General features: G+C 38.8%; 1 protein-coding gene across 1 annotated transcript in view; it reads right to left on the bottom strand.

The window, feature by feature from the left end:
* LOC131508547 (proline-rich protein 2-like) overlaps window positions 1-26951 on the bottom strand; it is a 71534-nt gene extending 44583 nt beyond the window's left edge. Inside the window, exons 1-4 of the mRNA XM_058723553.1 lie at window positions 26919-26951; window positions 17075-17566; window positions 16315-17016; window positions 8512-8679 (exon numbers count right to left, since the gene is read on the bottom strand). Coding sequence (XP_058579536.1) covers window positions 8566-8679; window positions 16315-17016; window positions 17075-17566; window positions 26919-26951 — 1341 coding nt within the window. The 3' untranslated portion in view covers window positions 8512-8565. The remainder of the gene's footprint in view (window positions 1-8511; window positions 8680-16314; window positions 17017-17074; window positions 17567-26918) is intronic.
* Window positions 26952-27929: the final 978 nt, after the last annotated feature.

Here is a 27929-nt window from a genome sequence, read left to right as displayed (position 1 = left end):
TGTCTTCCCACCCTTGCCTAACCAATGCTCCTGAAGTTAGCCATGGAGCACTGGGCAGCACATAAGCCATAGAAGAACATAGAAAATATTCCAATGAATCGGTACTATTTGATGGTAAACAATTTCAAATATTTTACATGAAATGAACTGGATATATTATGAAGCACGATGAAAAATCTGAATGAACTGTAAAGGACAAGGCTCAAAGAAATTTCACCCTTAAAGTAAAAATCTTGAGATCTTTCTTTTAGGGTACGTGGTGGAAAAGTTTTAAAATCCTAGTCCAAGGGCAACATGGAACACTTTAATAGAACTGTTTCCCAAATTATAATCACACATTTGTCAACCTTCCTACCATGCTGCCTGCTTCACCTTGAAAGAATTGGATGTTTTAAATTTCATGAGCCCCATTAGCTCTTCAAGTTCTGCCTGTAGATAGCAAATTTTATCCATTAACATGTTCTCAAAATTAGACTGTATTCTTTCTCTGAACAAGGAATACAGATTTATTGTGGAAAGTTTTGAAAATCTAGAGAAACATAAAGAAAAATATTTAAGTACCTTAAACTCATCAGTAGGAAATAAGACTGCCAACATTTTGACAGTCAAATAGTCTTGAGTATCTGCTATGTGCCCAGTAACTATTCTAAGCTTTGGGGCTACACTGTGTATTAGGTAGTCGAAACCTCTGCCTTCAAAGACATTCTATTTCTTCATTCTTATAGATGATAGAGATAAAGAGAGATATACAAATATACATGCATATTTGTGTAAGGCTGGGATACTCCTACATGTATTCTTTTGTTAGTTGACTTTTTATTTAACAGTATGTTATAAACATGAGTTTATTTTATTACACTTTCATCCGCACCATAGTTGTTAAAAGCTGCACAGCAGTAATTTATTTTAGAGACATGATCTATATATCTAATAAAACTTCAACTTATTGCTTGGAGCTCAGGTTGTTTTCAATTTTTGTTCTTATAAGCACACTAAGACAAATGTTTTTATAGACACATTTGTGCGTGTGTGTATGGTTATTTGGATGAATTCTTTTCAGATCAATGTGATTCTCTTTATGGGTTTAAAGATCATGCATATTTTCAAGACATTTGATGATTACCAAATTGTTCCCCAGAATGATGTATACCAGCTCGTATTTTTAAAAGCAGTTTATGATAATGTCTCTTCCCAAACCCTCAACATTAGGTACTTATTATTAAAATGTTTAAACTAATTTGTAGGTGAAAATTGGTTTCTTGTTTTAATATGTTTTTTTGATTTCTCTTGAGGTCAAGTATTCATTGGTCTCTGTAGTTCATCTTTTGTGAATTGCCTTTTCATGTCTATTCTTTTGCCCTTTTTCTAGTAGGGTGGTTGGTTATCTTCTCTCTTGTTTAAGGACTTTTTTTCCTTTTAAATAAAATACATGATGATTTATTGTCTGCCTTATATGATACAGCTTTTTTTTTCACAGTTTATAACTTGCATTTTGATTTTTTTACTGAGTTTGACCTCGAGGAGTTTTTAAATATTATGTGGCCATATTTATCAATAATTTCATTTTATAACTTCTGTTCTAGTTTGTAGTTTAGAGAGACCTCTCCCACCTCAACATCTGTTACCTTTTGATTTGCTCTAACTTTAAAGAATAACATCACAAAATGTCTTGTACACATTCTGAATATCTCCTAGATTTGAGAGAAGGAATACAATTTTCAGCAAAAACAAGGTGGAGAGAGAGGTTAGCAACAGAGAGGAGGGGTAGGTAGTCCTTTGAAGCATGCATATTACTGTCTTTTCTTCCCCCACAGCTACCAGAGTGTAATCTAGTGACCTTGTGTAGGTCCCAAGAATTTGCATTTCTAACAAGTTCTTAGGTGCAGTTTGAGGCTGCTCTAGTCTATAACAATAGATGAGAACGCTGGAATTCCTTAATGTAACAACCAATTTAAAGGATGTATTCACCCTTTTTCTAATGTAATAAGTTTCATTAATCTGACACATTAAGATAAGCTTAAGACTCTGGGCAAATTTTCGCTATTATACCTTTCCCCCCACTCAGAAATGACCACTCAGTTTCTTTCAGGGTACTTAGAAGTAAGGAAGACCTTGACTAGATGCCGGGTTCTTCAGAAGATCTCCATGGCTTCCTGAACATCCAAGATGCTTCTGAAATCATTGGCCCAGGTCTGGTTCTGCTTTAGTACTGGGAGAGGCATTCTTTCCTGCTTGTAACTACTTTGTAGATAACCTCTGTGTTGAATGGAATGTCAAACTCTCCTCTGAGCTAGAAACTGTTGGGTTTTTTTTTTTTCTTTTTAAGTAGCAAACCAAATTCCCACTTCTGAGATTTATGTTTATTTTCAAACCAGAAATTATAGCAAGTCAAACTTTAAAGCAATTAATACCCCATGCCTCCAATCCCCATCATGCTTATCTAGATGGAAGCCCCCAAGAGCATAACCTTCAGTCCACATGCTCTTCAAAGACTGCTTTGCAGGGTCTGCTACTCTCCCAGTCATTTCCACTATGCTTTCTGAAATCCCTCCTCTACATCCTTCCATGTTTTTCCCATATTTGGGAGTCATCCCAAACTCCTTCCTCATTCCCTCCATCCAGATACTAAATCTGGGACACCACACCATCGCAACGTCTCTCAAACCTGTCCATTCTTTTCATCATTGTTGTCACTGCCTTAATTTGAGCCCTTGTGATCTGTCCCCTGGAAAACCAACATGGTACAGAAAAAACCCACACCAATGACTTGGTATCAGAGGGACCTGTGCTTGACTCGCATCCACTACTTATTAATGGCCTGACATTGAACAATTCCCTGACATTTCATAGGATTCCTTTTCTGTAACATGGGAGTCAAGTCCATCTCACAGCCATACTTTGAGGGTTAATGAGATAGTGTGTGTGAGAGGCTCAGCATGCTGCTCCACTGAGTAGGTCTTCAACAAATATTGGTTTCCTTCCCCTACTTATTTTTTTGTTCTTTAGTTTGATCAGTGTTTCCTAACAGGTACAAAAAAGCAGCCTTTCTGATCAGAAATCTGATTTTTTTTTAAAAAGCAACTAATATCTTACTATTGCTCATAGGACAAAGCCTGCAGAAGGTGTTCCATTTATTGCCCTCCGTCTGCCTTTACAGACTTGTGTTCTCTGTCTCCCCTTCTAGATGTTTCCTGAGCACTCCTCAGAACACATCTTCATACCTCCCTGACTTCCAATTCTGGGCCCTGTGGCAAATATCCTTTTCTTTCCCCAACCTTGTTCACCTCACTCCTTGCTGTATTACCTAAGGCCCAGCCAAAGCATCTCCAACTCTAAGAAATTTTCTCTGAATTACTTACAATTGATCTTACCTCCTTTTTTGTCACTACTATACTTGGTATAAAACATAACTACATCCTTTATAAAACTGTAGTATGATTATCTGTATGTCTGTTTCTCTACCAGACTCTGAGTTCATTGAGGATTGAGATCCCACACTAGACATGACCAACACCTAACAGAAACTTTTTCACCCTAACTCCTCTAGACTGTACCACACTTCACACTTCATACTGAATATGTTAAAATAAACTCACATCCCATAATTCATATAACTTTTTTGCTATAATATTATAAAATAATTTTATAATTTTGCTTTTAAAATTATTTAGCTATAAATAACTGGTTTAATTCTTAAAGGACTATGATTTCTAGACAGTCATTAAGCAGACTCCCCATCCTCTCAAAATACTAAACCTGACCTAGAAATTATTTTTAAAATAATGAAATACTAAATTAATATCAATATTTTGCAAATATTTAATAAAATAGTTATTATTTTAAATTTCATTATGCTTTTTCTTTTCTTTCTCTCTCTCTCTTTTTTTTTTTTTTTTTTTTTTTTTTGGTGGGGGGAACCAACAATGAAGCTTTTCAGTTCTCAGATATTTTCATAGCCCTGAAAAGCTTGTAGACCATATGGACTTTATTTCAGTATATAATCAACATGATGCTTCTGCTGATACACACTGGGTATCAGATAAATAATAACTGTCTGGGTTATTTAATAAATAACTGTGTGGCCTTTTCATATTTCTTAGTTATTATTATTACTATAATTATTAATGTTTTTATTATTTTTGGGGGAGAGAAAGAGAAAGAGAGAGAGAGCACAGGTCAGGGAGGGGCAGAGAGAGAGGGAGACACAGAAACTGAAGCAGGCTCCAGGCTCTGAGCTATCAGCACAGAGCCTGACATGGGGCTCAAACTCACGAACCATGAGAACATGACCTGAGCCGAAGTTGGATGCTTAACCAACTGAGCCACCCAGGCGCCCCAATATTTTTTTTTGCTACCATTTATTTAGCCTTTACCAAGTGGCTTGCACTGTACTAAGTTATTTTCATACGTATTAATTCAATTATGCTCACCATTATCTCCATTTTTATAGGTCGAAATCCTGATTCCCAAAAATATTTAAAAATTTGCGGGGCACCTAGGTGGCTCAGTCGGCTAAGCACCCGACTTTGGCTCAGGTCATGATCTGGCAGTTCGTAAGTTTGAGCCCCACGTCTGGCTCCATGCTAACAGCTCAGAGCCTGGAGACAACTCAGAGCCTGGAGCCTGCTTAGGATTCCGTGTCTCTCTCTGTCTGCCCCTCCCCTGCTTGCGCTCTGTCTCTGTCTCTCTCTCAAAAATAAATAAATATTTTTAACTTTTTTTAAATAAAAAAAAAAAGAAATTTGCCCACTCAGTTCATCAATGGCAGAGCCAAGATTCACCATGTCTTAACACTGCACTATATCATCTTTAGTAAACCCCTTTAACAATCTGACTTACAGCTTCCTCACCCATAAACTAGAGATAATTACAATTTCTCTCCCTCTCCCCTGGGGGCATAGTTGGTATTCATAATTTAAATAATTTGCTAGGGTTTGAAAACAATTCTGCTGTGCTAGAATAATAATAAGTGAACTTGGTACTCCCTGTTATGTGCTTCCACAGCAGCTGGACTTTCCCTATTGACTCACCTATATTGAATCTAATACATTTGCTTGTTTAATTGTCTCCTGTCTATACTGTGAGCTCCATGAGGACAAAAACGATGCCTTCTTAGTTACCCTTGTAACAAAGTTACCCTTGTACTAAGGTTCCTAACATACTATCTGAGGTATATGTTAGGTGCTTGAAATAAATATTCATTGAAATGGTTAATTTAGTCAGCACCTACCCAGTGCAAATAACTACGAGGGAAGAAGTAGAAATCAAATCGTTTGCCAAAAAGTAGCCTACACTCTAGTTGGGATAAAAAATCATAGGACCATATCTCGAAACAATTTGTACTCAAATTGTTTATATAGTAACAACTCATAAGACCTTACCACCTTTTCTATCCAAAGAATCCCAGAGAGGATACAATATGAAAAAATTGCCGTAATCCTGCTAATATTCTTTTAGCATACTAAGACCTCATTAAAATGTAAGAAGAGAATAAAAAAACCATCAGGCCATAATGAAATGCAAATGATATTGATCTAATCAGTCATGTTTGCTGTCATAAAGAAGTCCACATGATTACAAAATATTTCACATATTGTGTGAACATTATTATAGACTGCATCATCATCATTAAACTCCCATCTGTGTAAAGCATCCTGCTAGGTACCATGCAAAAAGCTTTAATTAAAACAAGTAGGATCCCTATACTTTGAGAATCAAATTTACTCAAGTAATCCTCTCTTAAAGAAAAAAAAAAGACTTCCTGATAGTTTGTTTTAAATTTATTTTTTTTTAATTTTAATGTTTATTTTATTATTTTTTTTCTAATTTTTTTTCCAACGTTTTTTATTTATTTTTGGGACAGAGAGAGACAGAGCATGAACGGGGGAGGGGCAGAGAGAGAGGGAGACACAGAATCGGAAACAGGCTCCAGGCTCCGAGCCATCAGCCCAGAGCCTGACGCGGGGCTCGAACTCACGGACCATGAGATCGTGACCTGGCTGAAGTCGGACGCTTAACCGACTGCGCCACCCAGGCGCCCCTAATGTTTATTTTTGAGAGAGAGAGACAGAGCATGAGCAGGGGAGGGACAGAGAGGGGTGAGAGAGAGGGAGAGCACAGAGCCCGACATAGGGCTTGAACTCACGAACTGCAAGATCATGACCTGAGCCGAAGTTGGATGCTTAACTGGTTGAGTCACCCAGGCGCCCCTGTTTAAAATTTAAAGAATAATTTGAGCAACTGGATTCTACTGATATTTTCACTAACTTTCATAAATTTTCAAGTGTAAAAGGTGAATCCTAAAGAATATCAATTAATCCAAGCTTACATGTGTCATTTGTTAATTTAAACTATATCTGGTCATTTTAATATTTATACTAATTTTTAGATATTCTTTTTTTTTTATTTTTTTTATTTTTTTTATTTTTGGGACAGAGAGAGACAGAGCATGAACGGGGGAGGGGCAGAGAGAGAGGGAGACACAGAATCGGAAACAGGCTCCAGGCTCCGAGCCATCAGCCCAGAGCCTGACGCGGGGCTCGAACTCACGGACCGCGAGATCGTGACCTGGCTGAAGTCGGACGCTTAACCGACTGCGCCACCCAGGCGCCCCTAGATATTCTTTATAAATGACAACTCAACACTTCGTCATGGATTTCACTTGAATTTCTAAATTTATCGTTTGATTTTAAGCTTTGTTTATGGCATCTTTTGCTCCAAATAATTTTGTGTAACCAGTTTTTAGTTTTTTGGTTGTTTTCCATCCTGGTATAATGGCAGATTTTCTTTAGTTTCTTAAACGGTTTAATCTTTTAGATTTAACTCTTCATCTGGAATTTATGTTTTGGATAGTATTTTAAAAATGTTTTGCCAATTATCTTTGCACCATCTTTTTGGGTATCCAAACTTACTCTAGTTATTATAAATAATAACTTCTGTACTTGCAAATTTCCATATATACATAGATCTATTTCTTGACTGTTTTGCTCTAGAAATCTATCCATCTACTCTTTCTCCTATACTGTATGTTTCAACTACTTTGGTTTTATATTTCAGTTTCTGGTATGGCACATTTTTGTTGCTATTTTGAATGGGATATTTGCTTTTTCAGTCTAAATTTCTATCTTATTATTATGTCTATGGAAAATGAATTACATTTTATACATTTTGATCAGATCTGATTATCTTTCAAATCTTTTTTATTCTATTAGTTCTTTTAGTTGATTATCTTTATTCATCTAGAGATACGATTTCATCATTTGTAAGTAATGATAACTTTGTCTCTCCTTCCCAATATTAATATCATATCTCTTCTCTGTCTTATCATATTGCACTGGCTAGAAATTCCAGATCAATGTTTAACAATAGTAGATATAATGGAAACTTAGTCTTCTTGGAGAGGAAAGATTATTTAATTAAGAGCATTTTTGGCTCATAATTATGCACTAAAGATAATTAGCAAATGGCCATTTGCCCTTTTACAACTACTGTGAAAATAATAATAGTCAATAATTTCTCTCTGCTCTGAGCAAGCATTTTACAGGTTTAATTTATAATCCTGAAATATCCTGCAAGGTAGGACCATTATACCTGTTTTGCAGATGAAAAAAAGAAAGGTTTTCATATATTGAATAACTTGCCCAAGGTTACCCAACTCATAAGAAGTCAATCCTTAAAGAGAACCTAGAGTTCTCTGATTCTAAAACTCTTCTTTTGTACCATATTACCTGCCTTATATAAATACTATCTTGACTTAATTCTGAAATATATAAATGGATATCTCTGATTGGGCAACTGCCATATGTTGCAATGATACACTTGAATGCCTTTTTAAGTATGTATTCAACTTGAAAGAATTATATACTGACTTAGAATGAATTATAATCGTCACTTCTTAATTTAAAAAAATTGGAATGAGTTAATAAAGTAAATGTTAAGTACCTGCAATATGTCTGTATCTTCATAATTGCCTATCATATAATAATATCTTAATTGTATGTGAGTTAACATTTCATAAATATATAACTTCTCCCCCAAATAAATTGTCTATAAGTCAGAACTCTGTTAGTGACAAATGATAGAAATCCAATTCAAATTAGCTTAAGTTAAAAAGGGTCTTATGAGGGATGCCTGGGTAGCTCAGTGAGTAAAGTGTATGACTCTTGATTTCAGCTCAGGTCATGATCTCATGGTCATGAGATTAAGTCCCACATTGGGCTCTGTGCTGAGTGTGGAGCCTGCTTAAGATTTTCTCCTGCTCCCTCTGCTCCTCGCCCACTTTTTTCTCTCCCCCCACCCAAATAAATAAATAAAAATATAAATATAAATAAATAAAAAGGTCTTGTGAACTTGTGTAACCAGAAAAGTCCAGGGCTGGCCTCAGGAATGACTAAATCTTCCTTTTCTGAATTTCTCCCAAGTGTTGATTAAAGGAAAGAAAAAACATTACCTTTATCCTTACTGTAGTTTTATAAAAATTCCAACTTTTCTTCATTTAGGTTACATGCCTACCTCTTGCACCAGTCACTGTGGCTGAGGGAATGGAGTCCTCTGATTGGCCATGTGTCACATGGCCACTCCTATGACTTGAAAGGATGAGGAGGATACCATGATTAGCAGCCAGAATTTAATGCAATGAGTAGTGGAAGAAACATTTCCCCAAAGAAAAAGAGGCTGAAACTGTCAGAACATAAGGAAAGGGACATTGGTTAGATAAAAATAACAGGCATCCATCATAAATTGTAAGCTCTTCTAAGTCAATAAAGTTTCTTTCACTTAGTTGTATCCCTTATAACAACCAGCAAAGCAGTTATCCATGTGGATAGAAGATATTCAAACAATGCATAAATAAAAACTATATATGCATATATATATACATATATATGTATGTATATATACATACATATATATGTATATATATATACATATTATATACATACGTATGTATATATATATATATATATATATATATATATATACAAAAAAAATTAAATAGATTCAAAGTCGGTCATGAATCTCCCTTGAAACAATTAAATTAGCACATAGGACTTGATTATGTTTTCTCCTTAAGGTAAAGAAAATGTGATGTATGAATCAAAATGTGCCCTTTCTTTGTCACCTGTTGCATACCCTGAGGGGCAGACTTCCTGAGGGGGAGACAGAGTTCAGTGTGTAGTTCAGTAGGTGCACTTGGATGAACACCTTTGGAAGGAAGGAAAGGTAGCAAGATTGGGTCAGGGGGGAAATCAATGTGGAATGCAGGCCTGAACAACAGTCTCAGCTGACCCCATAGGGAACTCAAGCTAAAATGGCCTCTCAACAGCTGGACCTTTAGATCCCCTACCCTCTCCATCAGTCGTTTAATGTGGATCACCCTGGAAAGGGCTTGGGCAGTGAGTTTGAGCATGTGGTCTTTCTACAGCTAAGGTGATCCCTGAAGGGCTCACAGGAGCAGGGGCCTTTCTTCTGACAGTTACTGCAGCTGGAGTAACAAGTCTTTCCTTAAAGTAGATTTGGGGAGTGTGTCTCTGCATCCACGGCATTCTCTAAGGATGGTCAAGTTAACAGGCAATGAGAAAAAAAAAAAAAACCTACAGTAATAGTTTCTGTAATGCACTGCTATTGATAATTTACATAAATTGTGTTTAAAAAGTATTTCACTTAATGCTAGTGTCATTCTTTCTTGATGGAGAAGTGGACTTACACATCGTGAAGCTGAATTGATGTTCTCCTTTCCTTTCTTACTTGGTAAGTACCTGTACTATAAAACCATCTTCATTTTGATGTGTTGACAGCTAAACAATGGCTATGTACTTCTAAATGAATAGAAGAAACTTTTCTTAGTTTTTTTTATTATGTCATTTATTTATGATTTTATTATTCTTTTTTTTCTTGAAAGGTGTAGTCCAGAAAAAATTTGCACTTTTCTATAATATATTTATACTATAATAACAACAATAAAAATAGCCTTTCCACAAATTCTACATTGTGCAAATACACACGTATGGTAAGTCTGAAAATCATGGTGATGAATCTGAGTTAAACGGCATGTTACAGAGAACCCTTAATTGTGAGGACTTGTATTACAATTCATTCCAGTTGGATGGATCTGAACGTTACAAAGCACTCTGTGTATGAGGTGTGAGAATGATCAGGAGCTTTGCATTTGAACTCACTTGAACACTTCCTAGTTCTGAAGCCTTAGGCAGGTTAACTTAACTCTTCTTTGCTTGTTTCCTCATTCGTAGAGTTGTGGTGATAATGATTCATGTGGAGTATAAAAGACATAAAACACTATCTGCCACAAATTGTGAGCTCAATAAGTAGTTGTCATTATTCACTATTATTACCGAAACAGGATTTTTTTTTTTAAAGACCTGGGCTTTCATATTTGTAAGCAGCTGCTATCTTAAGAAGGAATAAAGTGCCCTGTACTGTCTAACATGAAGATGGCATCACTTTAGAATGGGCCATTAAGTTCTTGGACTTTTTAACAGCCAAAACAGCTTGCCCTGACCACCCCCTATGCAGACACATATACACCTGCTTGTATCTTTGTTCCATCTCCTCTGGTCCTGACCATCTTACATTCATTTATATAACAAAAAATGTCTTAAGTGCCTATTATGCAGGCTCATGACTTGGTTTTACCTTCATGCCCGCTCTCTGGTCTTCTGGAGGAGCATCAGACTCAGAGAGTTTTATCATTTGCTTTTGTGGTTAATTGCTATTCAGATACTCTTTTTAATTATAATGACATAAAACTCCTCAGAAAGGCCGCCTCTGCTTCTCCAGTGAAGACACGTGTGTGTGTGTGTGTGTGTGTGTGTGTATGTTTACATATATTTAATTTTTTCCCCTGTTTTCATATCTTTCTAAATCTTCTTTTGATACCTGAGTACGAGGGCTATTTTTTCTCATCTCATATATAAATTGGACACATGCAATTTACAGGTTAATTTTAAAGGAGAACCCCATAGGGTTAATTAAACGTAGAGGTTAGCTACTGATAGGATAAAGTAGCTGTGTTAGGGTCCCTTCCTGAAATCGAATTGTCCCTGCATAGAGCCATAACTTGCCTATTAAAGAAAAAGAGTTCAATTCTAATTAGCAACATTTTGCCACTTAATTTTCTTTAATTTTAGAAGCTCACCAACTAATGAATTTATCTGTCTCCATAAATGAGCCGCTACTATGCGCAATATTGTGCCAAGTTCCACAGGCATTCCTGTACACAGTATGCTGGATTCTTATTTGCAAACAAGAAGAGGCTACCGATGGTGGTGAAAAAGAGTGCTAAGGTAGATATTCAGAAACATAAATGATGCTATTATGAAGCAGAATAGGAAAAGGGCCATGAGAAATAATAAAAAAGTTATAGAAATTAAAAAAAAAAAGCAATTGTCTTTTTTTGGGATGGGGCAGGAAAGGTTTAATGGAAGAGGGGGATGTGAGAGGGGCATAAAAGTTTCTGTTTGACCAGCAGAGATGAGGGAAGGCATTCCTGCAAAAAACAGAGGGGTGAAAATATGAAGGTGCAAAATATGATGGATGTATACTATCTGCAGACAGGGAGCCTTGAAGATCGCTGTGAATGACCTTGTGAAAGGAGTCCCACTGGAGGCTGGGATGATATGGCTAGCATTCAGTTGCACATGAGATTGGGCAAGACAACTCTGTAGTGTCAGAGGAAATGGCCAAGAGAATCTATGGCAGTGACATTGAGAAGATGAACTTCAAGGGACCTGGGTGCAGACTGTGTCTGTTCTGGAGAAGGTAAAGAGAGGTGAGGAAAGGGAGGGGTAAGAGAAACCCACAGGGAGTGGATTGAGTAGGGAGGCAGAAGCAATACATTTTATTTTAGACATGTTAATTTGAGCATGAATGGCTTATCCAGATGGAGACATTCAACAGGAAGTTGAAAACATGCCTCAGGGGAGGGTAGAACTGTAGATACAGATGTGGAAGCACTGAAGATAGAGTCCTAAGGGTCATGACATTCTTGAGAGAAGCAACGGTCTCTTTTTCTACACTGTCTCCCTCAAAAATCTCTTCCTTCTTAGTGGAAATATTTTTATTTAGGAAGTGGGAAGAGATGATGCAACAAGAGGTCACACAAGGAATAATCTGAGAAGTTTCTGGGTTAATAGTATTAGGGGAATGAAAAGAAAGGAGAGGTTTAAAAGGTGGGGGTGTGGTGGTCAGCCTCCTCAAATACTGCAGAGAAGCTGGATTGTTTGAACACTAAGACTCTCCCCATCCCCCACCCCTGATTCCATTGTGTCTGTTTAAGACTCCTGACATAGCACTTATCATGTGATATATTTTTGTAAATACTTAATGTTTATTTATTTTTGAGAGAGAGACAGAGTGTGTAGGGGAGGGGCAGAGAGAGAGAGAGAGAGAGAGAGAGAGAGAGAGAGAGAGAGAATGAGAGAGAAACACAGAATCTGAAGCAGGCTCCAGGCTCTGAGCTGTCAGCACAGAGCCTGACATGGGTTTCGAACCCACAGACGGTGAGATCATGACCTGAGCTGAAGTTGGATGCTTAATCGACTGAGCCACCAGGCACCCCTTATGTTATATTTTAATTGCTTATTATTCTCCCCCATAAAGTAGGTGTAATTTGATATTATTATTTTATTTCCAGCATTTATCACTAACAAATGAGTAAATGAATGAAAACACATGAATGAAAATGTCAGTTGTGACAGTTTCAATAGAGAGGTGGGTGTGAAACAAATTGCATTTGCTTGTGGTAAGGAGAGTCAGGGAGATATACTGAGATATATAGTTTTTATTTTGTAAGAAACAAGAAACAACCCCAAACACATAAATTTTTATAAGTGTCGGCTTTAATTGTGGTGATCGAAAAATGAACTGCATTGTGTCAGGGAATGTTCTGATTTCGGATAGGTAGGAGGAAGTTCTGCTAAGTATAACATTTCTGTTTATTTTGAGATTGTCTGTTGACCTAGTGGGACTTCAGAGAGATTTAGATGACAAGAAAAGCCTCCGACAGGTATCTATGAAAGCTGGATTAAAACAATAATATACGCAATCAACTGTGGTCCAAGGGCTTGTAAACCAGTGCCAGATGGAATGCTCAGAGAATTGGGAACAGCGATCTTTATGCAGCCAGGTGAGACTAATCTGGAGAAGCTTTAGGAAGGAGATAAATTTAAGCTGTTTTGAAAGGGGACTATTCTAGTCAATTGGCAAAGAGTCTTAAAGCACAGGATTAGGTATTTTAATTTGATTACTTGAGGTAATTTGGAGCCACCCCAATGTTCTGAGAAGACTTGGTATAAATGTTGTTTGGAAGATGACTCATTTCAGTAGTTCTTAACTCTAGTTAGGTATTAGAATTACCTGCAGAGCTCTGAAAAATCCTGGTGCCCAGGCTGCACCCCAGAACAATTAAATGTAGAGGTTGGACCCAGCTATTAGCATTTTTTAAAAAGTTCTCTGGATGATCCCAGTAAACAGCCAAAAGTGAGAAGCACTGTTCTAAGAGTAGGGAAAATTGCAAGCAAGCAAGAGACTGAAATTAGAAAGGTTAGCATGGAGGCTGGAAATTGGAGTCTGACCTAGCTTAGTGAACAGAGATAAAAGGGGTGAAGCTAAATAAAGTATTCTGGAGGAAAGCTTCATTGGACTTTGTGACGCATGTGAGTTGCAATTTTTCATAAAGCTATATTCCAGGAGCATCACTGCTCTTTATTATGATAGATTAGTTGGAAAATGAGCAGGTAACTTGCTTTGCTAAAATTTGGGGCTTGTTCTTTAGTAAAATTCTCAGTTTCTGAAGTAGCGAAATGGGTCAGAAGAGGAAAGAAAACACAATCATGTTAAAAGTATGGAAGCTTTTGTTTATATTGGAAGGATGAAATAAAGCCAATGACGGATGCTCCGGAATTAAGAATCAAAATTCAGACTTCAAATTGAGTTATGGTTAGGAGATATTGGGCTGTGGTAAAATTATCCCTCTAGAGTAACCTTGAAGGAAATGAAAAGTCAGCCTATTAAGGACACTGAAGAGAAGGATTCCCCATCATTTTCAATCATAACATTCACCTTTCTGGAATGAAGAAGTTGTAACAGATATGGGAAATGGATGGGTAGTGTCTCAGAAATTATGACCTCTCAGAAAGGTAGGCTGGCAAGCAATGATGAGAGTTCCGATGTTCCTATTAGATCACTTTAAATTTATTCTGGCATGTCCCACCTTTAAAGTTTAGAGGAAGGGCAGAATGTCCTAAAGTGGCATATTATTTATTTAAAAAAAAAAAAGTGGTGTTTCATAATATAACCTGTACATGAGTATTTGATAAAATATAGATGCTGAAAGAAAAACTTCATTGGCGAGAGAATCCTGAAGAGAAGCAATTGAAGCAATAGTTGTGGAGCAAAATCATTTTTTTCTAGCTCTGAGAATGAAGCTGTCTTACAACCATGATAAGCCTACATCTAAGAGCTGCTGTCATTATTTAGAGAAGAAACTTGGAATTGTAAGTGAAATGTAATTGTTCCTTGATTCTGCTCCCAAACGCTGGGTCCCTGGTATGTGCAGAAATAAGGGGGCTGGCCAGGGCTGTTCCTAGCTGCAAGTCAGGGGAGACTACATGTGATTTGAGAGGCAGGGCCTCCCCTGTTTCTCCCTCCCTAAAACTTCCTCAGATTTGCAGGGAATGGAGGTAGAGTAGGAAGTTAGGACACTTTTTCCAGAAGACCCTTGAGGAAATAAATTGCACTATAGGGATCAAAAACACACCACGAAATAACATTCACCCCCTTTCCCTCAGAGGAGTCCAGGGCACTGGCTGGGCAGGAGGGGATGTGGTGAAGTTGGGGGTCAGAAGGGAGAAGAGGATCAAAGTTCAGAGGCCTGGGTGGGGTGCAGCAGGAATGAGCCATTAGGTATCCTGTGGGAAGCAAGTGAGGGGGAAAAGGAAGACTTAAAGTTATGCTGAGTCTCTGAGAAGAGAAACCTGATTCTTCCATTCTGCCTCCACCTTGCCTCACTCTTGGGCACACCAGCCACTCTACTTGATTTCATATAGCTGGCCTGATTACAGGGAGGGGAACACAACATGTGTCCCAAGCCACTCTGTACCCTTTAGTACATTCAGGTCTCCTTAAATGCTTCCAGTTTCCCTTCCTCGGATTTGCTGTTCCAGGAAAGAAGGCTCTCAATTAATACTGGACAAACTCCCCTTGCATGTTGGTTTGTAAAATTAATGACCCTACTGGAAAAGTAAATTAATCTTTGAGTGCTTGGTTGAGGCTAAGGAGAAAAACCACTGTGTAGGGAACTAGGCCTTCTTAATACACCTCACCCATAGTATTCTCTCCCTCTCTTTCATAATTACCACACTCACGGGGGGGGGGGGGGGAGGGCTATATAGTTTGAAACTCCATCCCTGAGTCCAAAGGACCATGATGCATTTACTCAGTCTGCAAACATTTGTTATATATCATCCTGCTTTGTGCAGGACTGTGCAACGAGCCCAAGAGAAGCCAAGAAAGGCTGCACTGAGGAGGGCTCCTGATGTGATAGTCCTCACATGTCAAGTTTTACTTGCACTTTCTACATTCACGGTTTGAAAGGACTGCAGTAAACATGTTGTAAAAAAATTGTTTTAGGAAAAACGCTAACAGCTTTTCAAAAGCCCCCATCACAGGTCTGACGGTTCAGAGATCTTTTGGGATGAGCTAGATGTTAAAGGAATCAGAAGTTCTCTGATTGCCTTGCTGTGTTTTTCTAGCCAGAGCCTCTGCTGCACTGCATTGCTCAGTTCCTTTCAACTGAAAAATTCAATCTGCGCTCCTGTCAAAATGTGTCATCTCACCCCCGGACACTCATCTCAGTTCACCATCCTCCATGCAGAGTCAGAGTTGAGGTGGCAAGGATGGCATAGCTGCCCCTTCTAAGGTCTGGAGAAGCCAGATGTTTGGGAGGAGCTGAACAACTGGTGAACTGGGAATGTCCAGCAAAGCCAGCTCTGGGAGTTATCACGGGATACCAGACCCTCGGTTCTATGAAAAGGGCTCGTGTCAGTCCATTTCCTCGGGTGTGAATCACTCTCCCCGGCTGGGCCTTCGGGAGAAAAATTCACGAAGGACACCATCAGCGTTGTAGACCCTGCTAAATACGCATCAGAACCATGGGTGTGTGTGTGAAGGGAAAGGGAGGAGATTCTCCAGAGGCTTTCCTTCGGGAGTCTGTTTATCCTTTGTGCCCCAAGACTGGGTTCTTTTCATGTAAACTCTTGGAAGGACAAGGAGGAGCCTCTTTTACGTCCCATGAAGTACCTTGCCTGTTAGTAAATGCTGAATGACAGCGGCGATTTCGGCCCGGAAGAACAGCGCGGATTGGATCTGACCGACCCTCTTGCGGGCGCGGTTCCGGGAGGGGGCCAGGAGACCCGGGAGAGGAGGCCGGGCGCAGGCGGCGCCGTCAGGCCCCGACGCCGCGGGCGCTGTCTGCCGGCGCTCGGAGGGGGGCTCCACCTGGCCGCCTCGCCGCGGCCGGAGGGGCGGAGCCCGGCTTCCCGGAGGCGGCGACGCCTCCTCGCGCCCGAGCGCGCGCTCCCCGGCGTCCGGCGCACGCGCGAGGCCGAGGAGGAGCGCGCCCCGGCGGCGGCGGCAGCTACGGCGGCGAGAGGAGCAGGGGGAGGAGGGCGGCTGAGGGGAGGTTGGCCGAGCGCGCGGTGGTGGCGGTGGTGGCGCCGGCGCCGGCGACCGTAGCCGGGGCGGAGTGGGGAGCGAGGGAGGGGGCGGAGGGAGGGGAGGCGGAGAGGAGTGAGAGCCGCATTTCCAATTCCCAACTACGAGCCCCGAGTTTGTAGATGGGGCTGCTCGGCGGCGCCTGCGGCTGAGGGAGAGCAGCGGCGGCGGGCGCAGGGGAGCGGCGGCGTCGCGGAGGCGGCCGAGGTGCGAGCCGGTGAGTTGCCGGGGCCCCCATGCCTCTGGGGTAACGGTCTCGCCGCGCGCCGCGGCCGGCCGGGGGGCGCCCTGTTGCTCGTCGCCGTGCGCCACGCGGGGACCCTGGCCCGCCCCGCCCCCTCAGCACCTGGGCTCGGCGCGCCGGGGGCCCGGGCGGCGGAGGCGGCGCGGGTGGGGAGGGCTGCTCGCGCGCCTGGCCCGGCCCGGCCGGCGCAGAAGGGGCGCGATTTGCCGGGCCCCTGGCTCCCGGGCTGCGGGCGGGCGGGCCGGAGCGCGGCAACGTGTCTGGCCCATGCTGCCCGCCGACGCGCGGCTCCCTGCTCTCTCCACGCGCTCCCCGGCGCGGCCCCGGCTGGGGCAAGGCTGGGGCTGGGGGCGCGCAGGGCCCCCTCCAGGCTCTGGAAGCGGTGCGCGGGCGCCGACACCCTCTGCGGCGGGAGTGGCGTTTAAGGCATGAATGGAGAGCCGCGCCGGGGGCGGTAGTTGCTGTGACTGACACCTCCGGGGTCAGTGCCGAGAGGGGGCGATTCCGCCGGCTTCTGGCGTGCTCCCGAGCCCCAAGTTCTTGCGGGAGGAGGCTTTCTGCAACTACTGCTGCTACTTCCGAGGCACGAGACTCCTTTGGTCAAAGTGGTTGTGGGCCGTGCACACGCTGCTCCGGAGGCGTTCGTTGCTGAGGCAGTGTTTTTCGATCTTCGGTACGTTAATATGGAACCAGAAAGGTGCTGGTGTCTTTTGTTTTTTGGGGGTTTTTTTTGGCGGGGTGAAGGGCCCCTAGGGAGTCGATTGAGGGCTCAAACAGGCCAGTATGATGGCAGGATGTGGATTGGTTGGTGGATCCCCCCCCCCCCCCCCCCGAAGGACTTTTTTAACACTTTATTGGGAGTTTAGTCTCAATCTCACCAGCCCCTGAGATTACAGTTGGAGATTATAGCCGTTAAACTTCCATCACTTGGGGCATGCATTTATGTAAGGGGGCTGGGGGCAGGCGAGGAAGGGAATTGAAGGCTGATGGGGAAGCTCAGAAAATTCTCCGCATTACTTGTAAACAGCTTGTTAAGGTCAAGAAGCTAGCCACGTTTTACTCTTTCCTACGCCTTGGGGGATTGTTGGAATTTTACTTTATGCTTCCTGAATTAGTCTTCTTGTAATATGGCTCACAACATTTGAGGTGTGTAAAAATACTCTTCAATTGGAGTATGGTTTAGCAGCCATTTCTATCCTTGGAATCTTTGAAATGGTCGTTTGGAAACTTATGTATGTCGAATATATTAGGCAAGGTAACTATCAATGCAGAGATAGTTGCGGTACATACGTATAACAACGGACGTCAGGTAATAAATGCTTATTTTAGGTATCTACTGTGGAGTTGTGGTAAGGTATGAGGCCTGATTGTAGTCATATCTTCTGAGGCCTTTTTACAGTAAACAAAGAACTTTTGTGGGTTGTGTCATTTTGAGGTCATTTGTATCGGAAATCTATCATATATTTAAATACCTGTTTAAATATATGTTTGCACTACGTGTTACTTTTTAAGGTCCATGTTTCTTTCATTTTAGACTAGGGTTACATAATATTCAAATGGTAACACTTTTAATTGCTCTATTTTGTCCTGTGGGGTTACACAGTAAATATCTTTATGAAAAAACACCACGGGTGTGTGCGTGTGTCCATCCGTCCATCCGTGTGTCCTCATTGATGCTACACAATTCCTTTTTCACCTGGAATTTTTTTTAATGGATTATTTTACATTCTAGATTAAATAAAATTAAGGTGCTTAAGCAAGTCTGGTAGCACTATATAAGACAGACTCCTTTTTTGTTCTCAGAGCCAACTGTTGGATTTTTTAGAAATGAATCATATTTTTCTTAAACATTTGAGGGAGCAGTTTGCTTTTTTCCTGAGTCTCATTTCAGGCTGAAATTGTTCCAGAAGACTACACTGCCTGCTTCTCTCCCTCCTTCCCCACTCCCCTTCTTTTTAGCTTGGGATAACCAAGACAACCATAATTGTGTTACCTTTTAAAAAGGCTCCTTTTAATTGAAGTTGAGTATTTACTATATTTTTAAGATATATTTTACCATTTTAATAATTGATGGTTAGAAGACAGCCTTTGACATTTTTGGCGTCGAAGCTTTGTTAGAAGGGAGTAACAGCAAATTATTACTGAGAGTTGCAAATAATACAGGGTAAGTGCTAGTCATAGGCTATCTAATTGTAAAAACACCAAGGAAATAAATATTCAAAGAAACAAGAGGACCCATTTGTATGTTTTACATCACTTACTTTATATAAATTATAGTAGTTCTGGGTGGTTTTTGAAAGAGTGTTTTGCAGAGTAGACATTAGGTATATAACACTGATAATTTTCTTTTCCAAGGTAATTTATTTGGTAAGTGACTAAATTATATCAGAACTCTACTTCGGGTAAATGTGGTTGACTTACAAGGGATATGCTATTTATTTCAGGAAGAATGAACACCTGCCTGTTTTTAAATAACACAAATATTGGGTTGTCTGAAGATACTGTTTATTCCTTAAAAAATTATACTGAGAAAAATTATGCTAGTTTTATTTTACCTGTCAGTTCTTTACTTCCAAAACTAGGCTTCACATTTATGAATATCATAAGAACATATAAACGTAAAATCTCTCTTTACTGATAGGTTGCTAGTTTTGAATTAAAGATTTTCTTTCATTTTTGTAGCAACCAGTTTTTGCATAGTGAATCTTGTGGTCATTCTCACAGAAGCTGCAATGATTTCTCCACTCTTCTTATTTGTCTGTGACCACTGGGGGGAGACTATACACTTTAGGTTGACCATATCACTCCCTTACGTACACTGGCTGCTAATCATCTCGGGCACTTTGCCAAACTGCTGGCAACGTGTTGAGGAGGATGCGCTTAGAATCAAGTCTTGATCAAGGTGTCTAATGACTTTTTTTTTTCTTTTTTTTTTAACTCACACCACACTCGCAAAGTACCTCTCTTTATAGATTGTGTTATTAACAGTCTACTTTTTGGTCTGTTGTTAAGTGGGCTAACTAACATAATGAAAGATGAGATTCATGAGTACATTAGAGCTTTCAAAGCCTGACTTAACTGACGTTAATCTTAGTAGCCATGTAGGCTTGATTACTTGCCTAGTTTACACAGAAGTTGTCTGGAAGGATCTGGAGAAAACTCTTTTCTATGAGGTGTTCCATATCTGAACCTCTTCAAACAGGTTGGTCTTCTATTTTAAAAAGCTTTCAGAGGAAGAGATATTAAGGCACCCCTTGTACCCAATTTCACCACAAAGGGAGAAGTTCTTCCTTTTTTTGTAGTAGTAAAGATAAGATTAAAATTCACAACTTTGTTGACTTTGTTAAATTATGCTGTGGCTGTTCTTAGAAGCCTGGTGTCCACTTTTTCTCCTCTGATAGTCTTTAACCTAGGCAATGTCCAATTTAGTAATAGTGAAGTATGTTATGTTTATTGTAGCTTAGAAAGAACTTAAATTTTTATGTTCTTCCTTAACTAAGACCTTTGTACATCCTTGATCGTAGTAAATAGGATAGAATGTGGAGTAGTCTTTATAATTTTATCATCCTAGATTCTTCTTTTTAAATGGCTTTGCTTTTGTCCTAAATTAAAAAAAAAAAAAAAAACGTTCAACAGGATATTTTCTGCTTAGGAAGTGTTCATTTCTAGCTAACTTCAAGATTGTGTCGAGTACTTGGGGATGGTGATTTCTAAAGGCCTGTTTTGTTAAAGTTATCAATGATTCAAGACAATATGAGAAATACAGTGTTTTTCATAAAGCTTGTTATTTTCAAATCCTTTCCTGCCTACTAGTTCCTATACATGAACTCATCCCTATGTACTTCACCATCTCATATCTCTTCTTCTTAGATCTATTACTCCTTTACCACTTCTTTAACATCCTCCTTATTCACTATATTCTATCTACATAGCCCTACTTTTTGTCCCAGAAATGTAATGGTTTGTTCCTAACTTAGGACTTTGCACTCTGCCTGGAATTCTCTTCCTAAAACATTACATGACTGGCTCCTTTTCATCATTTCAAGTTTCAGTTCAAATATTATCTTCTCAGATAAGCAGTATTATCTAACCACCCTGTAGAATAACACTATCCTTATTTCTTTCTATCTCATTACCTTTAATTTTTTTTTCCTGCCAACTGCTTATCACTATCTGACATTGTATTTTTATATTATCTGTCTACTCTCACTAGACTGTAAGCCCCATGGAAACAGTAATTGTATCTCTTTTGTTTAACTATATTTCAAGGACTTAAACCTGTTCCTGGCACACAGCTGCTATTAAATAAATATTCCCTCTTTAAGAATCTGAGGTTCTCTCCTTACTCAGCTTTTGGTGTTAAAATGTCCCTTTATGGAATGATTTGAGTAGATGGTAGGCTACTTTTGGCTCTAAGTAATAGAAATTCATCTAACTGGTATAAACAAGAAGTAGGATTTATTATAAAAATGCAGGGAGTATCTGATGAAATCCAAAGGTTGAGACAAAGGACTCCATCTGGTGCCAGAATGATACACTTCATCTCTTTATTCCTCATGCACATTTGGTTCATTTCTTCTCTTGCTGTGGAGGATCACTTTTTCATCCTCTTAATGGAATACGTGGCTGGCAGCATCTCCTGAGTTTTCTCAGTACCATCCCGGATGACAGGAAGGAGATTCATCTAGTACCCATTTCTCCCCAGTTCCACAACTTATGTCGTACTATTAGAACTTGGTGGCATTTGCTGTAACCATGTGAAAAGGGATTGGAGAGACAGCCCAAGTAGATGCTACAAGGATAATTAACGTTCACCCTTTACTACCCCTAGAAGTTTGGTTTCCCTTCTTTTAAATTTTGCTGGTATATAAAGTTAGAAGATCTGAAAAGCACTGTTGTGGGGATATTCAAAAGAAATGTCCTTTCTTTCATGGTAGGAATTTACAGTTTGGTTGAGGACAATACATATACGTGAAGGAAAGAAGTGATCAAACACAGCATGATGGTAATATAGGAGCTGCGGAAGATATTTGCAACTTATATTGCAGACAAAAGGCAAACTTCCTTAATATATAATGAATATCTGCAAATTGATAAGAAAAAGAACAACCATAAAGTTAGGCAAAGATTATAGACAGATAATTCACAGAAAAGGAAATCTGAATGATTCCTAAGCACATACAGTAAAACTTTGGGTTGCAAGTAACTTGTTCTGCCATTATTCCACAAGACAGCAAACATTTCTAATAAATTTTAACTTGATAAACTAGTGATGTCTTGCATTACAAGTAGTACGTGACACCGAATGTCACACGATCACATCTGAGCCAATGGTTCTTCTCTCGCTCGCTTTGGGATTATGAGTGATCGTCTCCCATGCTCAGATACTTGCTCTCAGGCTGTGGTGTTTGGCAGAAATCATTGATTTTTCAGAACATTGGAAGGTGCCCTCAACTGGCAGTAGTGTATTTTTTGTCACTTCAAAGAACCTATAGACAGTCATTTGCTTTTCCATACAAGAGTAAGCTTAGGAATGAAGCTTTCCTTCATTCTAAGTCAGGCTGCCTGCAGATATAGACCCTTTGCTGCCTTATTGCCAGTTTCATTAATAGAGTAAATGACAAGAGTTTATTAGTACTTTACTGTAGTCAACATCTGTGCAAGTCTATAAAATGGCCCCCATGCAGAAAAAGGTTGATAAGAAAGGCTACCGGTAAGAAGAAGCAGATGACTACGATGGAAGTTAAGAGGGAAATCATCAAGAAGTACGAACGAGGTATGCAAGTGGCTGAAGTTGTAAGATTTTATAAGAAGATTTTCTATGTCTGCATCTCATCTGTAGAGGAAAAGAAGGTGGTGGAATCCCTCACTTCAAATGAGGTTAGGGAGATGTGCAAAACGTGGGAAACAGTGCAAAATTTTGTAGAAAAGCATCACTCGAATAAGGCTGTAGCAGTACAAGTGATGAATCTGTTTAACGACCACACAATGTCTCGTTTCTGCGAAATCTTCAAAAGGAGACAAAAAGCAAGTGTCATGGGATAGGTTCCTTGTTAAAGCTGCATGAAAAGAAAAAGATTCCATTGAGCTAATAGATATCAGTGATTCCATACATAATAATGAAAGTCATCCTGCATGACTCCCTCACATTAGCCACACAGGTTGTCAAAGGTAAGTGAAGGGTATTTTATTTTTCTTTATATTTTGCATTTTCTTTATTATTTTGTATCATAGTATTGTAATCATTTTTATATGAATATTTTTGGGTTGTGGAACAAATCATGTGAGTTTCCATTATTTCTTATGGGGGAAATTTGCTTTCATATACAAGTGCTTTGGATTACAAGCATGTTTCCAGAACGAATTATGCTCACAAACCAAGGTTTTACTGTATATTCAAACTCATACATAATATAAATTAAATTAAAACTATGAGATACAATTTTCAGAAATTAGAACAAAAGAATTTGATAATACTTTTGAGGAGGATAGACACTAAAAGGTGCTCTCTTTTGTTGCTGGTGGAAATATAAATGAATAGAATTTGATGTGATTGAACTTTCTGAAGAGTACTGAGGTAAACAGAAATACCTGGAAATATGCATAAATTAATGTAGGTATTTATGGGAGAGGAAAGAATGTACAACTTAATTATCTGCACTCTAACTTGTATTGTTTTATATTTAGCTTTAGTCATGAAACAAGCCCAGGCTAGGGTAAAGCCAACAAGATCACTACCCTTCTCCCCCCCACCAACAAAGGAGATTCCTTTTAGGATCATATTCAGTTTCTATTCCCAGATCACCCCTATCTTTTACCCTAGTGTTCAAGTTTGTTTCCAAATCACTGAGATTTTCATATACTTTGTATCTTTCGGAGCCTAGCACTTTGTTAACTACTTAGTAAACACTTAAGTAGATTCAAGTGAACTGTGGCTCTTCATAGACTCCCTTCACAATTTTATGCTTTTGGAAATCTTTTGTAAAAAGTGATTTAGAATTTCACTTGATAAATGTACTTAAGGTTTTATTATAATAAATGGTCAATAGGACAGTTTCATAAATTATTTCTAATACATTAGTGGAACTTTACTTTTACATGGTTCTTTTCTATAAAATATTGTCAGATCTTAGTTGGATTAGATATTAAAAGTGGGTAGGGCAGCTTAAGATGCATGGAATTTTTCTAGAAAAATTTGTGAGAAAATAGGAAAATGACTGAGCAGATCAAGGGCATATGCTTAGGAAAGGAAAAGTGTTGAGGGATTAGTTTAGAGAAAGTATGTGGTAGAACCCAGAGGGGCTACATCTTAGGAAGAATTTTCACCTAGGAAAATGCTAAGCTAGTTTAGCTGAGTACATACTTCAAGGATATGATATATACTTTATAATATTTTTATTCTGTAGGTCATTTATCATGATTTGACTTTGCTACAGAGGTTCTCCACCTTAGCAGGCGTCAAATCCTTTAGAGTTATTCTACACCAAAGGATTCTAATTTAGTAGGTCTGGTGTAGGGCCAGATTATGTTTATATTTTTAAAGTCACTGAAAGCCAATATTTGTAAAATACATTCTGTAAAATATTCTCTTTAATAACCAAATCAGCATAGCTTTTAGGGCCCTATACCATTTACATAACGCTAACCCTAGAATTTGGTCTCTTACCATGATGTTTACTTTAGTCAGATTGGTATCTCTACAAGCATCAAATTGATTTCCATTGCTTTGCTCACTTTCATACTCTTCCCTTTGTAACCTTGTTTGTTCTTTACTAATAAATGTTCAAGCTTGCCTCTCCCAAGAAGCTATCATTGGCTGGCCTCATGCACAACTTATCTTTCCAGTACAGGACAGATTGTAGCACAACACTTACATAACTGTCAAGAACACATCATATAATGGCTGATTTATGTGCTTTCGCTCACATGAGCCTTGTGCATATGTATGCCCAGTTTTACTGTTTGAACATCCTTAATTTTTCTTCTTAGTACCAAGAGCTTGGAGCTTAGTCATAGTGTCAGTGGCATGAACAATGTTATTGAATGCTTATTATATTGTAAGACTATGCTAAATGCTGTCCACACATTTCATCTGCTCATCAGAAACAGATTTTTAAAATCAAAATAAAACTCTTATATATGATTGTGTCAGTTTTCTGTGTCTGCTATAAGAAATTGCCATAAACTTAATAAGTTTAAAACAAAAGAAATGTATTCTCTCACACTTCTGGAGGCCAGAGGTCTGAAATCAGTATCCTTGGGCCAAAATCAGTGTCAGCAGGGCTGTGCTCCCTCAGAGGCTCAGGAGGAGAATCTGTCCTTTGCCTCTGTCATGTTTCTGATGGCTACCAGCATTCCTTAGCTTGTGGTTGCATTGTTCTAGTCTTCAAGGGCAGTATTTCAAGTCTCTTAGCTCTGTTCTTACCACCTTCTGTGTGCATGAGAGAAGGAAACCTCTCCCTTTGCCTTTCTTTTATAAAGACCCATATAATGGCATTTAGGGCCCACATAATGATCCTTAATAATCTCCATGTCACAGGATTTCCAATCACATATGCAGACTCTTTCTCCAAATACGGTAACGTTTCACAGGTTCCAGGGACCAAGACCTGAGTATCTTTGGGGGACCATTATTCAGCCTGCTATAGTAATAATTTAGTCCAGAAAAGGATTGCTGGTAAAAGTCTTTATGCCCCATTCCATCCCTCTCTTTGTAAGTCAGTATTTCTTAGCCAGGGATAGATTTTGCTGCCTTCTCAATCCCTCAGGGACATTTGGCTGTTATAACTGGGAGGCCACTTATCAGATGCCAGGGATGGGCCTGGCCCATCAGTGTATGGGACAGACTGCCATGGCAAAGAATTATCCAACCCTACATGTCATAGTGCTGAGATTGAGAAACACTATTTTAAAGTTAACTATTGCCAGGATTTTCTTGTGTATCTATCATTCTTGAAAAAAGCTATATATTTGTATCAGCACATGTTATGAGTAAAACCCCCTAATCTGAGTTGATTATGACTAGTGGTGGTTGTGGTTGATTGAAAGTTGACTTAAGTGAGGGGTCATTAAAAAATGATTCACATGTAGTTTAATATATTTTTACTTAAAAATATAAATATACATTCATGTGCCAGTCTAAGTATATATCTTTTGCCTGGAGCCCTGGGTCATCATTCTTCTATAAATTAGCGCATTATCACCAATTCCTAGCTTTGGAGCAAGAACTTAAAAGTTTATGAAAGAATCTGAGTGTAGGATCCTTGTATGTTTTATTACTCCTCAGTTGTTTATAGTTGTTTTATGTTTAATTATACAGATCACTCTTGGTTTTCTTGTTGTTGTTGTTTGGTCATTTGCTTTCTTCGGGTCTCTCCAAAGCATTCAACTTGATTCTCATATGAAGAACAATATAACTCCATGGTCTTGTATTAAATACAATTGTGTGTGTGCATGTATTTTACACACGCACACACACACACACATATATATATATGTAATAGAAGTAATACGTATGTGTAATATGTTATATATAAAGAAATTCTGTTTTGTCTAACAGCTCCCCAAGATACTGGGAATACTACTCTCCATTGCAGCTAATTTGCATAGCTTCTAATCTGGCAGTATGATGAGAACTCATATCCTAGTTGCTTCCAAATTTTTGAAGTTGTAGAAAATTCTGTTTTAATACTGTAATTACAGTTTATAAATTATAGGATGTTACTATAAATACTTTATTGTTATTACCAACTTAATGCTTGGGTTACTTTTTTACTAAAGGAAACATTGGTTTTTCATTATTATTTGGAGTTTTGCTTATTAGCGAAATATTTTCACTGCTTATATAGTTTATTATTAGCGTGGCAAAAGAGCTTGAGGCATGGGTTGTAATCCCAGTTTTTCTAACTTCCAGCTCTTTTACTTTGTTCAGGACACAGAGCTTTACCTGGTACCAGACAGTAAGCTTGCTGGCAGACATGTCTCGTGTTACCACTGAACTCAATATACCTCGTCTCTAAAACAGAGGTTAGAATATCTATAGTGTTACTATAAGATTTTAATTAGATAATATAAGTGTCCAGCACAGAGCCTGGTACATTTTAAGTGTTCAGTAAATGTCAGTATCCTTTCCATCACCTACCATTAGGTTCAGTGTTATATGTACACTGAAAAATATTTGTTGAATAATGTTTTCAGTTGCCTTTGCCTGATTCATAACTTTGGTTTTTTTTTTTTCACTCTGCTATGAGCCATGTGTCATTCAGTAAATATTTTTTTAAAAGAGCTTTGCTTTTAAAGTAGTCCAATGAATTATGTGCTGTTAACTAAAGTTAATAAGTCTTATTTTTACATGACATTTAAGTGTGTTTACAAGATGAAGATATGAACTCAAAGATCCTTCCAACATAATCTGAAGAGTTTATAAAACTCACATAGCCCTTATTTTTCTTCCTGCTTTCCCTCTAAAAGTCTACAGAAGTAAATAGTGTTTGGTAATGTAGCCTTTTTTTTTTTTTTTTGAATGAAGAGAATGACCGTGCTTGTAATATGTTCCTAATTGTTCATTATCACATAATAGGAATTTTTTTTAGTATCTTGTATGAATGTGGCTGTCTTCAGGTGGATTTGTCTTTTTGTATTACCTAGAATATATATGTCCGTGTACATATAAAATGTTTTACGGCAAATTTAGCTTTACATAAAATTATACGCCTTTTTATTCATCTGGTAAATGCCCTTCTATTTGGGACTTTGATGTAAGAAACGTAGGTAACTGAGTTAAAGAAATTTAATTCATTCAAGTTCCTTATTTCAGAAATTAAACAATGGTCATGCATATTTGTATGTAAGTTGATTCAGATGTTTTTCATTTTCTTTCTCAAACGAGTAGTCTTTTGGAATGGGGGATAAATGAAAAAAACTTTAAACAAGATGTTAAGGTTGGAACACCTATTAA

This window comes from Neofelis nebulosa, chromosome 4 (assembly GCF_028018385.1).
Source record: "Neofelis nebulosa isolate mNeoNeb1 chromosome 4, mNeoNeb1.pri, whole genome shotgun sequence".
NCBI classification, from domain to species: Eukaryota; Metazoa; Chordata; class Mammalia; order Carnivora; family Felidae; genus Neofelis; species Neofelis nebulosa.
Note: the sequence above shows the minus strand (reverse complement) of the source record. Positions and strands in the feature narration are given on the sequence as shown.